Source organism: Ipomoea nil, unplaced genomic scaffold (genome assembly GCF_001879475.1).
Source record: "Ipomoea nil cultivar Tokyo-kokei standard unplaced genomic scaffold, Asagao_1.1 scaffold2167, whole genome shotgun sequence".
NCBI classification, from domain to species: domain Eukaryota; kingdom Viridiplantae; phylum Streptophyta; class Magnoliopsida; order Solanales; family Convolvulaceae; genus Ipomoea; species Ipomoea nil.
Genome location: NW_017618595.1, coordinates 164308 through 180000, shown reverse-complemented (window position 1 = coordinate 180000; position 15693 = coordinate 164308). Strand labels below are relative to the sequence as shown.

Sequence of the window (15693 nt, the reverse complement as noted above, 5' to 3'; positions counted from 1 at the left end):
ATGATAAATCATCATAAATCAATCAAACAATGAACATGTCGTGTGTAAGACTTCTATGTTATGTTATCATGCATCCATAAAATTTACATAATGTAAGTTGCATATTCATAACCATATTATTTGGTGCATTTTGCTAGCACAATAGTTAGGCTTAAACCCAGTAAATTTATATGTGCATATGTATATATTTCCCATATAATATTTCCCTTATGTGTTACTATACTAATTCGGGCTCTTTACGCCAAAATGATTTCTAAGCTTCGGGGACGAAGATTCCTATAAAGGGGGGGGGGGGGGGGGGGGGAGTGTAACACCCCGTGTTACGGCTTCCAATCCCGAATTAATAATTTAATTAATTCTGTTAATAATAATTAAAAAAGATTTAATTTGATTAGGATTCTCTTTAATTAATTAATGTGGTCCACCATGGAGTGTGGACCCTTGCCTAAACTAGAGTTTTAAGCCCTTTAGAAATAAAGAGGGTAAACCTTTTACTAGTCAGATTCTAATTATGAATCCTAGACCTATATATCTATTAGGAATAAAGAAAGTAGGCCTTTATTATTCAGATTATTATTAGGATTCCTGATTCTATAAATAGGGGATTAGAAAGCAATTAGAAACCTTACCACCCATAGTTATATTACACGAAAATATTCCCAGGAGATTCCCCACCACCGAGCCTAGGGAGATCAAGTGGATGGAAATCTTAGAGAAGAACCTTAATAGCCAAGGGAGGATTAATTAAGGCTAAGAGGTAACCCATGTCTCAACAAAACCTATTTTCCTTGCTATAATCCCCTTCTTTGGCTTCCTCTATATGCTTGTGTCTTGATAAGATAATTGTGATGCGACCTTGATGATTGATGAGATGATTCTATGTGTGATCTTGATAATCTTGATGAGGATAAGAGGATCTTGATATTGTGTGATATTCTTGATAAGTCTTGATGTTTCTTGATTTTAAAGATAAATTATGATCTTGTTAAATTAAATATGATTAGAGCCCTAGGATGAATCATGAATTTCGTATTGGTATTTTCTTGGTATATTTGTGTGGGAATTCACATGTTCAGGTGTTGATTATGTTTAGAAGTCATGATAGGTCGTGTTCTACGTGATTGTTGCTTTTGATCTGTTAATTGCCTACGTGATGTCGTTATTTGTGTTTAAAAGTGCCTAAGCATGGTTTCGGGTTCCACATAGGATCCCGGGACGGTTATTTTGATAAAGAGTCAGTGGGAGGTAGGTGGGGGATGGGGGACCCCCCACCTACCCGCTGCCCAAAAGTGTCGCCGACTGCCCGCCGGGCACCCGTTGCCCGGAACTCTGTGCCCGGCGGGCATCCATCGGGTGGCCCTCCACCCACCGGCTACCCCCTGGTCGTCACCCACTCCGGGACTTTGGCTTCCCCGTTTGATGTTCCCCAATCCCCGTGGTGTCCCAACGGACCCCGTTTGTCGTGCATGAGTCTAGTTTGATGTTTCGGGTGCCATTCATAGGATAGAAGAGTCTTAGGAATTACATGCTAGTTGAATCGGTAACCCGTTGGCCTAGGTGGAAGATGCATGAACCCCTTAGGACTATTCTTAGTATGTGAATGATCACACGTAAGTTTGTTTATACGTCTCCCCGTTCCCAATGTGCTAATACGTGCTACTATGTGTTATGTGATGCATGATACCCCAATTTGGTTGCGATCAAGTTGGGTGTTCCTGAGCTGCGGTTCATAAGTTGGCTGTGGTCAAATTGGTTAATTATGAGCTGCGGTTCATTTTCCTGGCTGCGGTCAGTGATTCACTTCTTGGGCTGCGGTCCACATGGGCCTCGTGTGCTTTGGTCCACCGGTTGGACGCGCCAGGCGGTGTGTAGGGCCACTAGCCTTAGGAAGGCCATAGCCCACTGAATGAGCGATCAGGCGGTGTGTAGGACTATGGTCGGCTGCGATCCACCGAGTGTATGGGCCAGCAGTGTGTAGGGTCGTAGTCTCCGAAGATCTTTGCCCACCGAATGAGTCCCTCAGGCGGTGTGTAGGGCTTGATCTACTACGACCAACCGACTGAGTTCGTCAAGCGGTGTGTAGGGTCGCAGTTCCCAAAAGGGGATCACAGTCCACCGACTGAGCGCGTCAGCGGTGTGTAAGGCTGTGATCCGCCGTTGAAATCGTCGACGGTCTTTGTGGTTGGTTGCGATCAACCCCCTTCATGTTGCGGTATGAGGTAGGGTACTGCGCGGCCGTGTTAGTACTATATGTATTAACCTTCATGTTCGGGGCATGCGATTGGTCCCGTGGCGCCACCAAAGTGTGCTTGTGTGACTTGAATGATGATGTGGATAATTAGAAAGTGAACTGTGACCTTAGATATATGTTCTTTATGATATTGTCTCTATATAGCTGTTTATCATTGTTTAATGTGCTTATCCCTATCTGTCGAGTCTATCTCTGTTTTAAAGTTAGAGTCTCCTAAGTATATACCTTCCTGCTTGGGATTTATTTAATAGAATTGCTTTCATATTATAAGATTGAAAAGCTTTAAAATTTCGGGGTGTTACAACAATGGTGACGAAGACGAAAGTGATCAAAATGACCCGGACCAATAAGATCAAGGTGCTGATAATGATATCGTGATGATGAACATGATACAGGTGGATATGATCAAAACGATAAAGATGATCATGATTGTGATGATCAAAATGATGATGACAGTAATCAAGGCGGTGATCACAATGCTAGGAATACAATGTTCGTTTACTCAAATCCCAGGTCGAATGATTCTGACCCGAAACAACAACAACACGAACCATCCAACTCGGGTCTTGCTAGAAAAGAACATTCTTCGGATGCTGATGATGGTGAACTGAGTCCAAGATCAGCTAGTGATGGAAATTTGGATGCATCACTCGGTGCGAGACAAGACGACTCTGGTCACCAAGAAATGCATGAACATGATCACCATGCTCCCTCAGCTGATAGCCTTAGTACAACAGTGATTCTATCAGCACTCAGCAAGCTTAGAGCTGAAAGTGATGCAAATTTCAAGGAGTTGAGGAAGACATTACGGCATACCAAAAGAGCAAGTGTTGAAACCATAGAATGTTTCTCCTCCGAAGGAAAAGCAACCCGAGAGCAAATTTCTGCTCAGAATACCTCCTCTGACCAAGTCACAAATGCAGCAATCAATGATTTGGCTAAAGCAGTGGAACATCTACTTTAAGATTTGGTGCTAGTCCGGGCAAATCAACAGAAGCTTGAAGAAAATCAAGAAAAAATCCTAAAGGAACATCATCAAATGAAGCATTCAAATTACAACCATAAGGAAAGAGTTGATCTTGCATGCACGAAAGTTGACTTGGTATATGATGATTGTAACAACCCCCGAATTTTACCAACAATTTAAAACTTAATTTAAAAGATTAACAGTCTAATCATCAAGCATCATAAAGCGGAAACTAACATAATTCGGGAAAGTGCTATGCCACACCCATAAAACTACGGGTGCACAAGCTAAGTCTACGAATCCAATCAAAACATAACAATTGTCTAAGGCACACAGGCCATATCTATCTAACGCTCACAGGCCAACATCTAACAGGAAGGAAGGCAAGGCTACGCTAACTAGAGTCCACATCTAGCGCGCTCTCTAATCTAATCAAAACCTGTAAATACAAGCGATAACACCTGGTCAGCGAATAAAGCTGGTAACCCACCAATACGCGTTAAGTATCAATATATATACATAGTTATAGGCAAAACCATTTGGAACTGAGGAATACAATATATAACATTTGAAAACTAAGAGATGAGACAACAATCAATATATCACGCTCTCAATAAAGATCAAGACCAAGAACTAGCTTCAATCAAAGCAATAGGGACCACAAACAACAAGCGACAACCACAACTCTAGATGCAACCTACCATTCACAAGGTAGAGTTCATCATAGACATACTCATAAGCAGGAAATACAACAAGCACATAATGACAAGTTTCACGTTCCAACCTTATGCCTTGTTCCAACCTTATGGCTACCCCCGGCCTTATAACTAGTTCTAACCATTACCTCCTAGTGCCACCCCGTACTTCTGAGTCCAACCTTATTCCGCCTGGGACCGTCGTCCCCCACCAATCTCGTAGTATTACCACCGATCTCTCAGTACACGAGGGTACCGTTAAATAACACAATATTACCACTGATCTCGTGAGCAAAGCTCAATAATATCACCACCAATCTCATTCATAGTCACATATAGTCATTATCAAGAGGATTGAGGCTCATCAGTAGCTCAATCAAGTATCAACAAAGGGTACACCGATTTGAACAAGATAACATCATAAGAATCAACCAAGAGGTTTTAATAAAGACATGAAGCAATACTCAACAACAATGGACTTCAATCCAATGCCAAAATGATTGATAACACGAGTTGCCAACCCTCAACAAGAAGGAACAAACCCTACATACTAGCATAACAACATCAAACTTGCATGCTCATCAAATGGATAAACCAAAATGGATCCAACAAACCATCAAGACTCATATTAGTCAAACTAATCACAAGGTTGGACCCTTAGCACGATTCAAGACACCAAATCCTAACATGGATTCCTAAGACATACGAAACATCAAGAACACTCACAAAAGCTCAATAATCCAACAACGGGAGGTCAAAACATCAAATACCAAAAGGAAAGGATCACGAGAAAACAATTCCCCGCATCACCACAAACGTTCCCCGTGGGTAGGCCCCCACCCGTGGGCTTGCCCACGGGGTACAACCCACAACACCTTCGTTCCCTGCGGGTGGGGCGGCAGGTAGGCCACTGCCCGCCGTTCCGCCCGCGGGGTACAACCTGTATACACAATAAAGCCATGTTCAAGTCCAAAACACTCAAAACCTCACATACAACAAAGATATGACTTGAACCCAAGAATAGCTCAAAGAAAGGCATTTAAGAACCCTAAATGCAAGCTCTAAACATGCATTATCACAAGATCATGCATCAAATCACTCACAACATCAAGAATCATCAAATAGAAGCCAAGGAATATCAATAGCAAGTATAAAATAGGTTTTGTAGAGCATAGGTTACCTTTGTAGACCAAAAACCTCTTTCTTCTTACCCTCCTAAGCTTTTTCTTGAAGCTCTTTCTCACTAAGGGCTTCTCACCCAACCAAACCACAAAGAAACACCAAAATAAGATAAAGATACCTTAAAGCAAACTAAAAACACTAAACAACCTAAGATCTTATCCTTTCCTATGCTAGGGAGAAAGAAAGGTGGAATCTTTAGGTGGAACCTTGCAAGGATAGAGAACCCTTCTTCTAGCTTGGATAGAAAGCTAAGATTTCTTTTAGAGAGAAGGTGGAGGTTTTAAGACTTGGCTAGCATGGGAAATGAATGAAATGTCTTGCTAGGGAAACTTGAGCATCAAACATGTGTGAAAGGTCAACTTTACCCTTACTAAAGTTAGGAAGACAAGAGGGTTGAGGTACAAAGCATAAGGCACAAGCTACACATGGTTGACTAAGGAGACTAGTCAAATTCTAGTCCCTCGACTATTAAATTTTAGGATTTAGAAAGAAATTATCCAAGGCAAGCAAGAATTAATTCCTCAATTAATCACATTAAGGTTTAGATTTACGGGGTGTCACAATGATCACTTTCGTGTTGGTGAAAATCAAATGGCCACTTTGAACTATGTACGAGACATCTCAATTTCTCTTTGAACTCTCACTCAACCTCTGTCCTCGGCAACTGATGATGCCAAAAAGGGGAAAGAAGAGACAGAGATGACGATGGCAACCTCGAAAGAAGAAATAAAGGTGGCAACAATAGAAGAGATGAAAAAGAAAATAACTCAAAAAGAGATGGATGAAGTTCCAGCAAACTCATCCTACCTCCAATCTTTGGGTCATCTCAAGGAACCCGTCAGGCTAGTCGGAAGCAAAGGGAATAAATTCGAAAGAAATGGATGCATGACAAATCTATAACATTGGATGCAGAATGACAGTTTTTCCCATTCGAACCATATGTTGCCAGAAGTGGAAAACGCTTTGAGGGATGCAACATACCTGTCAGTATGAAAGGACGAGAAAATCTAGCCAGACAAGAATATCAGAGAGCCCGAAACAAAGAAATAAGAGAAGAAAATGAAAAGCGGGGGCAAGAACTAGAAGATATCAAGATGAGAAGAGAACAAGAGCTTGCATATTTTTAGGAAATACAAGAGAAAATAAAAAACCTTAGTGCAGTTGGAAAGGATACTGGCTCTAATGCTAAACGCAATGCTGTCTTCAAAATTCATGAAGAATCTGGTAAGAGTTATGTTTAGGGAATGAACTCCATAGAGCTTGTCATTTGGTGGAACAATGGGGTCATTCCAGGACGAAATGTAGTCGAAGCATACAATAACTACACCAACTACACCTTCTCTGATAAGTATGCAGAAGTGGCTCGTGACAAAGAAATCCGAGCATTCAGGAATATTATCAATGATGAACTCGACTACCAGTCAATGGCAAGAAAACAAGAAGCTCAAGAGAAGGAGTCTTGAATGCAAGAAGCTCTACAGAGAGAAAAGTTAATGAACATGTAATAGCTTGATATCTCAACTCTCTTATAATGCATTAAGCATGAATGAAATATCTCTTTTTGCAGGTTGTGCTGAGTTTTTTATTATCTTGTTTATCTAGAAATCTTTTGTAAACTCATCTGTTTGGCTGTTTTGTAATGAAAAATTCCTTCGTGGATAATTTCAGTCTTATAGCAAGACTATAGGTTATGACATCACCAAAAGGGGGGAAATTGTTAGGAACAAGTGTATTTAGATTTTGATGATACCAAACTTACTAGGAATGTAGACCCCTCTTTTACTCTTGTTATTTTGCATCTTTCGTGCTAAACGAAAGTTGTTACAACTCACCATGTGATTCGTGCTCAGTAGCATATTTACACAAATCAGAGCCGTATTTAGTAAGTTAGAACTGTTTGAAGAAGAAAGAAGATCAAGAGAAGACCGAGAGATCAGCTAAGACTGAAATCATGGAAGGGTACGGTCCATCTCTCGTGTATTAAAAACTCAACGAAAGATAAGGACAATCTTTCGTTACCCTATGACCCGAGACAACAAGTCAAAGCCTGACTTGATTAAACAAAATTCATATGCTATCAGAAGCATATTTGTTTAAGTCTCATTTTGGGTAAATCATCCTAGACAAAGGGTGTCCTAGGAATGAAATTTCAAATTTCACGAAGCATTTAATGATTAGTAACTTTTGTCTACATAAAATGACAAAATTGTTGGTCACTTTTTGAAGCCAGCGGCTATACAGTACAGCCGCATTTAAGTCTCCTTACCCAGAGGTCATTACATACTGGTTTTGTTATACTCTGTTGAAATCAAATCCTTTAGTAAATACAAAATTAATACTTTTTATTCTTCTGCTTTTGAACAACGAAATCATAAATAAGGGAGAAATTTAAGAAATAAAAAGGTCATTTTTACATGCATGCATTAAATATAAAATTTTAATATATATACACATATATGTATGTGTATATATATTTGTAGTATATATTTTGATTATAGAGTTAATACCATCTGAGGTCCTCCGAGTATAGTGGTTTTGCCATGTTTAGTCCTAAACTTTCAAATTGACCATCTGTGGTCCTTCGACTTTCAAATTTAACCATTCGTGGTCCAAGTTAACCACTCATGGTCCTTCAACTATTAAATTTTAACCAACCATGGTCCTTTCAAGAGGATCACGGCTGGTTAAATTTCGAAACTTGAAGGACCATGGGTGGTTAACTTTGACCACGAATGGTTAAATTTGAAAGTCGGAGGACCACATATGGTCAATTTGAAAGTTTAGGACTAAACGTGGCAAAACCACTATACTCGGAGGACCTCAGATGGTATTAACTCTTTTATTATATTTATATATATTTTTTGTGATTCCAATTCTTCTTTTTCTTTTTTGTGGTTTAACGAAACCCTAACTATAAAGGAGATACTTTTAATCTCATATGTAAGTAACAACCAAATCCAAAGAACATTAGAGGAGCTTAATTGCTAATTTGCTAGCTACCAAATATACTCATCATAATATTTTATATCCAAACTCGAAGTATTATGTTTGTGTTCAAGTTCGCCTTTATTTGGATTCTATTATTATTTCTGACCTTTATTTAGTAATATATAAGAGACAGTTGATCTCAGGATTTTGAGCAGTAGCTAGTGAAAAGTTGATCTCTTTTAAATATTTCCACTGCGATCCTTTTACCTCCTCTCTATAAAATATACTCATCATAATATTTTATATCCAAACTCGAAGTATTATGTTTGTGTTCAGGTTCGCCAAGTATATATTTTGTGTGCTTAATTAATTGATAACGTTGATTTATATACCATAATGTATTGTATCATTAGAAATTGAAATTCCAATGCACTCGTGAAGAAGCATATCAATTTTAGGAATACTGTGCACTACACAAGTTTTAAATCTTTTCTGGATTATATTAATCAACTAGCGCGGTATTTGAAGCAATTGAATACTTTTCCAAAAACTAGTGAAAATTAATTATAAATTGCATAACTTCAATTCATTTCGAGAAGAATACGGAACACACAACATGTTAATATATATACATATGTAACAACCAAATCCAAACAACATGGGAGGATCGGAGCTTGCTTGCTACCAAAGCAGAAATTCTCCACAATGCATGTTTCAATTATATTATTTGTGACCTTTATTTAGGGTGTGTTTGGAAATCCTGAAAAATTATTTTTTTTTGGGTTTCCAGTGGGAGAGTGCGGAAAATTGAAGTTAACAGAAAATGATTTCCGGTCAAAGGAAAAATAGCTTGGTTTTTCTGGAAAATGACTTCTCCTTTTTTTGGGGAAGTCATTTTCCAGATCCAACTGCTTCTTCATTCTGACTTCTTCCGAGAATGCTTCCTCGGCTTTCTTCCGCCATCCTTCGCTTTCTACCTTGACTAGTTTTTGACAGAACTATACTGGTTTTTTCGGAAATCAGTACAAACAATACTTGTTTCTTCGGAAACAAGTAGACGAAGGAAACAGGTCTAGTTTTTACTGGTTTCCCACGAAAACCAATCTGGTTCGTACTAGTTTCAGTCGAAAACCACTAGAAACCAGTACACTTTTTTTTAAAAAAATATATATATATATTTTGTTTTTTATTTGAAAAAAAAAATAGCTGGACAAAACATAGTTGTTGTTAAATATTGTTTTAGTCAGCAACAATTAAAATTTGAATTGTACAATTCGTCTTATTTTCCAGAAAATGAACCAAAACACAAAGACAGTTTTCTGGATTGTAACCAAATACGAGAAAATTTTCCAAAGAATATTTTTCAAAAACACACACACACACACACACACACCCTTAACTAGTTATACATACATATATATATATATATATATATATATATATATATATATATATATATATATAGGGTTGGGTTCAAATGAGGACAACAATATATAGAGGACTGTGAGGACAAATAATGGGCACACAACAAATTACTATCAGGCACACAATTTAATACATAATGGCACACAAGAATACATGTAAACATCAGGTTTCGAACCCAGGCTCTATTAATTAACAAATGTATGCATGCGACATACAAACTGTGGCACACGACTACATTCGGCCATGCACACGACATACAGACTAATGGCACACACTACATCTGTCCTCACAGTCCTCTATAATATACTTGTCCTCATTTGAACGCAAGTATATATATATATATATATATATATATATATATATATATATATATATATATATATATATATATATATATATAGAGGATCATATGAGGTCATGTTCCGACATGAGGTCTAAGGTCAAAATCTGGCCTTTGATTGTGCGGTGATCTATGGTTGTTATTGTTTTGGGTTTTTATTTTGTCCTTTTTTTTTTCTTTTTCCGCGTGAGTGTGTAAGGACCTTTTTGTCTTTGAATTTTTCTTTCCTATTTATTTGGTGTCTTTGTCGGCTGACTTTCTCATTTTTAGGAGTGTTATACATGGTAAATAAAGATTTTGAGCGTTTATATTCGGATGTAGCGATCCACTTTATACAATTTATAGTTCTTGTGATTTTTCCTTTCATCGTTTCATAGTTTTTCAATTTTTTCATCTTTCTCTGCGTGAAGGCTTATGGATTCTCCAGGTTAGTTTTTCCGTTTGTTTCTTGTATATTTTTTCTGAGCATCGGTTGGTGGTTGGTTTGTGTATAAGTATGTGTCTATTTGTATGACATGCGTTCTAGGTGTTGTGGTTTGATGTTGGTTATGGAGTTTTAATTTTTATATATAAGTTGGGGGTCTTGGATTATTCATTGGGTAGTTTGTTTGGTTTTATGTCGTAGTTGTATTTGTGATTTTCGTTTTTTAATAACTGCAATTGGCATATGTTTTTCGTTTTAATTTGTTTTGGTAATTTATGCATTTCGGTATTTGTTTGACATTATGGCTTATGTGTGCTGGGTTTGTGTTCGATGGTAGGATGTTGTCGTGGTAGTTTGTGCATTTCGGTGTACATCGTTGTTGCATTTTATATTGGGTTGAAGGTTTTTGTGCTGTGGGTCGTGTGTGGTAATTTCATAAAGTGCATGTGTTTGGTATTCGTTGTGTGCGTGTTTTCGTTTTGTAATAAGTACCATTGGCATATTTGTTTCGTTATATATTGTTCTGCTAATTTATGGATTTTGGTGGTGGGCTGACAACATTGCTTGTGTGTGCCGGGATTTGGTTCGCTGTTAGGATATTATGTTGTTAGTTTTGTGCATTCCGGTGTACATGGCATTTGCATTTTATATTGGTTTTGAAGGGTTTTGGTTTGTAGGGGGTAGGAGTTTTCTTCGTAAAGTGCATTTTGTGTTATTTGATATGTGGAAGCAGCTTGTTTTTTTTTTTTTTGGAATGTTATGCATGTCGTTTTTATTTTGACCGGTTTTGTGTTTGTGTGTATATTTCTGTTTGATGTGTGTGCAGCACGGTCGGAATCGCAGCAAGGGTGTGTTATGGACGTGTCCCTCGATGGGACTAAGTTTTGGACGCCTTCGTGTGATGAGGCGGTTAGGCCTTTTGAGGGGCAGACTTTTCCTTCTCTTGCTCACGGTATTGATTTTTATCGTCAGTATGCGTCGCTCGTTGGTTTTAATGTACGTTGTAGTTCGTTGCGTAGGAATAGGGAGGGTGTTGTTGTGAAAGACTTGTTGGTTTGTTCGCGTGAGGAGTTCAAGCAGGCAGTGCAGGGCTCTGTTGTTGTGGATGGTGCGTTGGATCAAGCACCTGTGGCTCCAAAGCGCCGGCGTGTTTCAAATAGGGTGGGGTGCAGAGCGAGGTTGGTGTTGAAGATGGGTGACGATGGGGTTTTTGTGGTTCATTTCATTGAGCTACGGTATAATCATTGTTTGTGCTCGGATGTGGCTAAGCCTTTCTTGCGGGGTAATCGTTCCATGGATGTGCAACATCAGATTTTTGTGCTTAAGTGTGCTAGGGCCAATGTTGGGCCCAATAGGTCGTTTCGTTTGGCTAGGGAGTTTGCTGGGTCGTATTCAATGTTGGTGCGACATGTGTCAATTTTAAAAATTTGAAGCGTGATTTAATGGCATTTATTGGAACTTCAGATGTTCATAGTGAAAAAATATGCTAAGAAGGTAGATGATTGCCCGGATTATGTCTTTAGATATGATGTAGATTCCCAGGATCAGTTATGTAGGGCTTTTTGGACTGACCCTATTGCGAAGGAAAGTTTTTCAGCTTTTGGAGAGGTGGTGTCGTTTGATGCAACTTGTGGGACTAATAGGTAAGCCACGTTGTTCTAAAAAAAAACTTTCTTGTAGTTGTTTTTTTTTATTTTTTTATTACTGGTATGTGCAGTTTATTATTATGTATTTGTGCAAGCAGTATGCTAAAAACCATGGGGTTTATTTTTCGTTGGTTTGGTGTTATGTTTTGCAGGTATGGTATGGTATTGGTCCCGTTTATTGGTGTTGATAATCACAAGAGAGGTGTCACATTTGTAATGGGGTTGATTTCCCGTGAAGATGTGGACTGTTACGTGTGGCTTCTCCAGCAATTTAAAAGTGCAATGGGTTGTGTGCCTAGTTGCACTATCACTGATCAAGATCCTTCGATGCGGGTTGCAGTCCCACGGGTGTTTGATACTATGCGGCACAGGTTTTGTATGTGGCATATTATGTCAAAGGTTGGCGAGAAGGTTGGTAATGTTCTATCTAAAGATGAGGAGTTTCGGCGCGCGTTGAATGATGTTGTTTGGTGTGAGACGTCGTCCGTGGAGGAGTTTGAGCGGGGTTGGCAGGACGTTATGGAAAAGTATAGCCTTGGTGACCACCGATAGTTTCGTCTTATGTATGATCTAAGATCGTATTGGATCCCTGCGTATTTTAATGATCTTTTCATGGGTGGCTTGCTTCGCACGACATCTAGGTCCGAAGCCGCGAATAGTGTGTTTGGTAGTTGGACAAACCAGCATGCTAGTTTGTCTGAGTTGTTCAACAATTTTGAAGGGGCTATTGATGCTCAACATTTGGCGCAAGCCAAACTAAATGCCGAGTGTGAGGGCCATTTTCCTTTGTGCCAGACTCCGATGTTGATTGAGAAGCATGCGGCTGCGGTGTATACTATTAATGTTTTTTATGATGTGCAAGCCGAGGTTATCGCGGGATCTTTTTCGTGTCGTGCTGTGCGTTCAAATGTTGAAGGGCTGGTAACCCGGTATGAGGTTGAAGATGATGATGGCCCGGTGCGCACCGTGAGTTTTGACTCTGGTAATGCTGGTGTCGAGTGCACGTGTAACATGTTTTCACGGGTTGGGTTACTTTGTCGTCATATTTTCTGGGTTTTCAAGGATCGTAGGGTTGTTTCTATCCCTTCTCGGTATGTGATCGCACGTTGGACAAGGGGGGCTTGTGTGCGACAGGTGTTGGGTGTTCAACGTGGGGGCGATTCGGAGGTAGATGTCGCAATTGGTGAAGCTTGGGCGCAATTTTTTTCGTGTGTGACCATGGCTTCACGGAGTGTTGATCATGTTACCAAGTTGAATGCAGCCCTGAAAGATTTCAATGCTTTTTTATTGGCTGAGAATGGTCCTACCGTTCGTGCTTCTTCTTCTAAGAAGAAACTTTTTGAGTCATTTTGCGGTGCTTCGCCCGATGGTCAAGTTAATGTTCGTCCTCCTCCAATCTGTAATAACAAGGGTGGTGGCAAACGTTACAAAAATATAAGGGAATTAGCTATTGAAAAGTCGGGGCGTCGACAACGCCAATGTCAAACTTGTGAAAAGTATGGGCATAATAGTCGTACCTGCCCGATGCGCAACGTTGACGTATGACGAAGGGGTTCGTATTGCTCTTTGGTTTAAATTTGAATTTAAACATGTTGCTTTGTTTTTTACTTCGTCACTCACTTGTGTTTATTTCGCATTTGATGTTGGTTTTTGTTGGTCCCAAAAGAGGTAAGGTGAAAGTCTAGAGGGGGGGGGGGGGGGTGGGGGGGGGCGTGAATAGACTTTCACACTTTTTCGCACAGCACAACAATTGCTAAGCCAAAGATAAACCAAAACTCTTAACTAGATTGTTAGAGTATGGTGCACAGCGGAAATAAATAAACATAAAGTGTGTGTGAGATTGTGTGAGCAGTATATCTCGTGTAGAGCGAATATGTAAAGAGCGGTAAGTAAAGAAAGCAGTAAAGAACACAAGACAATTATAGTGGTTCGCGAGGTGGTGTAATCCTCCTACTCCACTTGCTCTTATCTCCAAGAGCAATTCACTATATCTACCACTCCTTGGTTCCAAGATACAATGAATTTCCGTGATCTAGTGCTTTGATCACAAAGCCCGCACTAATCACGCCAGTGACACCACACTGCTGCTTCGGGTTTCACGTCGCCGCGCTACTATCCCAGGATTTCACGACTCCGCGTTACTTTCCCCCCGTCTTCCACACTACGGTAGAAACGTATCCCGTGATCTGGTGCTTTGATCACCAAGCCCACACCAATCACGCCCAGTGCCTCCGACACTGCTGCTTCGGATCTCACAGCTCCGTGTGACAATCCAGGATTTCATAGCTCCGTGCTACTTTCCTCCCTTCTCTTGTTTTGCTCCAAAACAAGTGTTGTCTTGCTTCCAACTTCTGAGACTCTGTAGATGATCTTCAATGATGCGCAGGTCTCTTTGATGAAGATAAACACTCTGAAATGATTTCTCTTGATAGCTCTGAGTGTTTTCTCTCTTTGAATATATCAAGTAAAGCACTTGATATTTTTGCTCTGTTTTGCTCTGTTTAAGAACTCTCTGAATATTTTCTTTGAAGCTCTCTGAGTTCGTTTTTTTTTTTTTTTTTTTTTCTTTTCTCACTTCTCACTTGAATATTTTTGGTATGCTCTGTACCAAATGAGATTTTTGCTCTATGCTCTTTCAAGCTTAATTGCTCTATTCGATCTCTTTGATGAGTTTCGAATTTTCTGCTCTTGCTCTATTGCTCTTCACACTTTTTCGTTCACTGCTCTTCTTCTCTTCATGTCTTCATATCTTCATCATTTTATAGCTGGTAATGAGAATCTGTCCGTTGGAAAGAGACTGTAACACCCCGTGTTACGGCCTTCAATCCCGCATTAATTATTTAATTAATCTCGTTAATAATAATTAAATATGATTTAATTCGGTTAGGTTTCCCTTTAATTAATTAATGAGGTCCACCATGAACCGTGGACCCTTGCCTAAATGAGAGTCTTAGGCCTATTAGGAATAAAGGAAGTAGGCCTTTTACTATTCTGATTATGATTAGGATTCTCTTTAATTAATTAATATGGTCCACTATGGATCATGGACCCTTATCCCTAAACCCAATCCTTAGTTCCAAAAGAAATAGAATTAGCAAGCCTATAATATTAGTTCCTAACTAGGACTCCTAAATATATAAATAGGGGGCTTGAGAGGCACCTAGAAACCCCCACCACAATAAACGTTCCACCACCCCAAAGAGCTCCAAGAATCCCCTTAGAAGAAATCATGAAAGCAAGAAAGCTTAAAGAAAGACCCTTCATAGCCAAGGAATTAATTAAGGCTAAGAGGTAACCCATGTCTCAACAAAACCTATTTTTATAGTTATGATTTCCCCCGTAGGTTTTCCCCATATTATTGTGTATTGATGATTTGTGATGTTATTATTGATGATTGATGGGATAATTCCATGGGTGATCTTGACATCGGGAGATTCTTGATAACTATGGTGTCCTTAACGATTATGTGGAGTTCTCGTTGATTATATGGTGTTCTTGATAAATTGTATGGCGTTCTTGATGCTTAAGTGTTATTTGTACCGAATCTTGTAATTAGAAGGCGAACCGTATTCTTGTTGATATAAAAGTAATTAGAACCCTAGGTTGATGTTCTTGTTGGCGTTCTTGATGCTTATGTGATATTCTTACCGAATCTTGTAATTAGAAGACGAATCATATTCTTGTTGGATTAAAAATAATTAGAACCCTAGGTTATATCGTGGAATTCGTATGGTATTATTCTTGGTATATTGGGTGGGATTTCGCATGATTGGGTGTTTATTAGGTCTAGAAAAGCATGATAGGTTATGTACCGTTTGATTCTTGATTTTGATCC

At 39.2% G+C, this 15693-nt stretch overlaps 2 protein-coding genes across 2 annotated transcripts; both read left to right on the top strand.

The window, feature by feature from the left end:
- Window positions 1-10542: 10542 nt before the first annotated feature.
- On the top strand, window positions 10543-12410 carry LOC109150014 (protein FAR1-RELATED SEQUENCE 5-like). The gene is made up of 4 exons (XM_019297991.1): window positions 10543-10639; window positions 11039-11613; window positions 11677-11855; window positions 12011-12410. The coding sequence occupies exons 1-4, from the start codon at window positions 10543-10545 to the stop codon at window positions 12408-12410; spliced, it is 1251 nt and encodes a 416-aa protein (XP_019153536.1).
- Window positions 12411-12470: 60 nt separating this feature from the next.
- Window positions 12471-13403, top strand: LOC109150013 (protein FAR1-RELATED SEQUENCE 9-like). Its single transcript, XM_019297990.1, has one exon. The coding sequence runs from the start codon at window positions 12471-12473 to the stop codon at window positions 13401-13403; it is 933 nt and encodes a 310-aa protein (XP_019153535.1).
- Window positions 13404-15693: the final 2290 nt, after the last annotated feature.

What these genes read in the sequence shown, in the direction of transcription:
- LOC109150014 (XM_019297991.1), top strand. Translation starts at nt 10,543, where the DNA reads ATGGTAGGATGTTGTCGTGGTAGTTTGTGCATTTCGGTGTACATCGTT. An exon ending in TGTGCTGTGGGTCGTGTGTG is followed by an intron (nt 10,640 to 11,038) that starts GTAATTTCATAA and finishes ATGTGTGTGCAG; the next exon opens with CACGGTCGGAATCGCAGCAA. An exon ending in GCAACTTGTGGGACTAATAG is followed by an intron (nt 11,856 to 12,010) that starts GTAAGCCACGTT and finishes TATGTTTTGCAG; the next exon opens with GTATGGTATGGTATTGGTCC.
- LOC109150013 (XM_019297990.1), top strand. Translation starts at nt 12,471, where the DNA reads ATGGGTGGCTTGCTTCGCACGACATCTAGGTCCGAAGCCGCGAATAGT.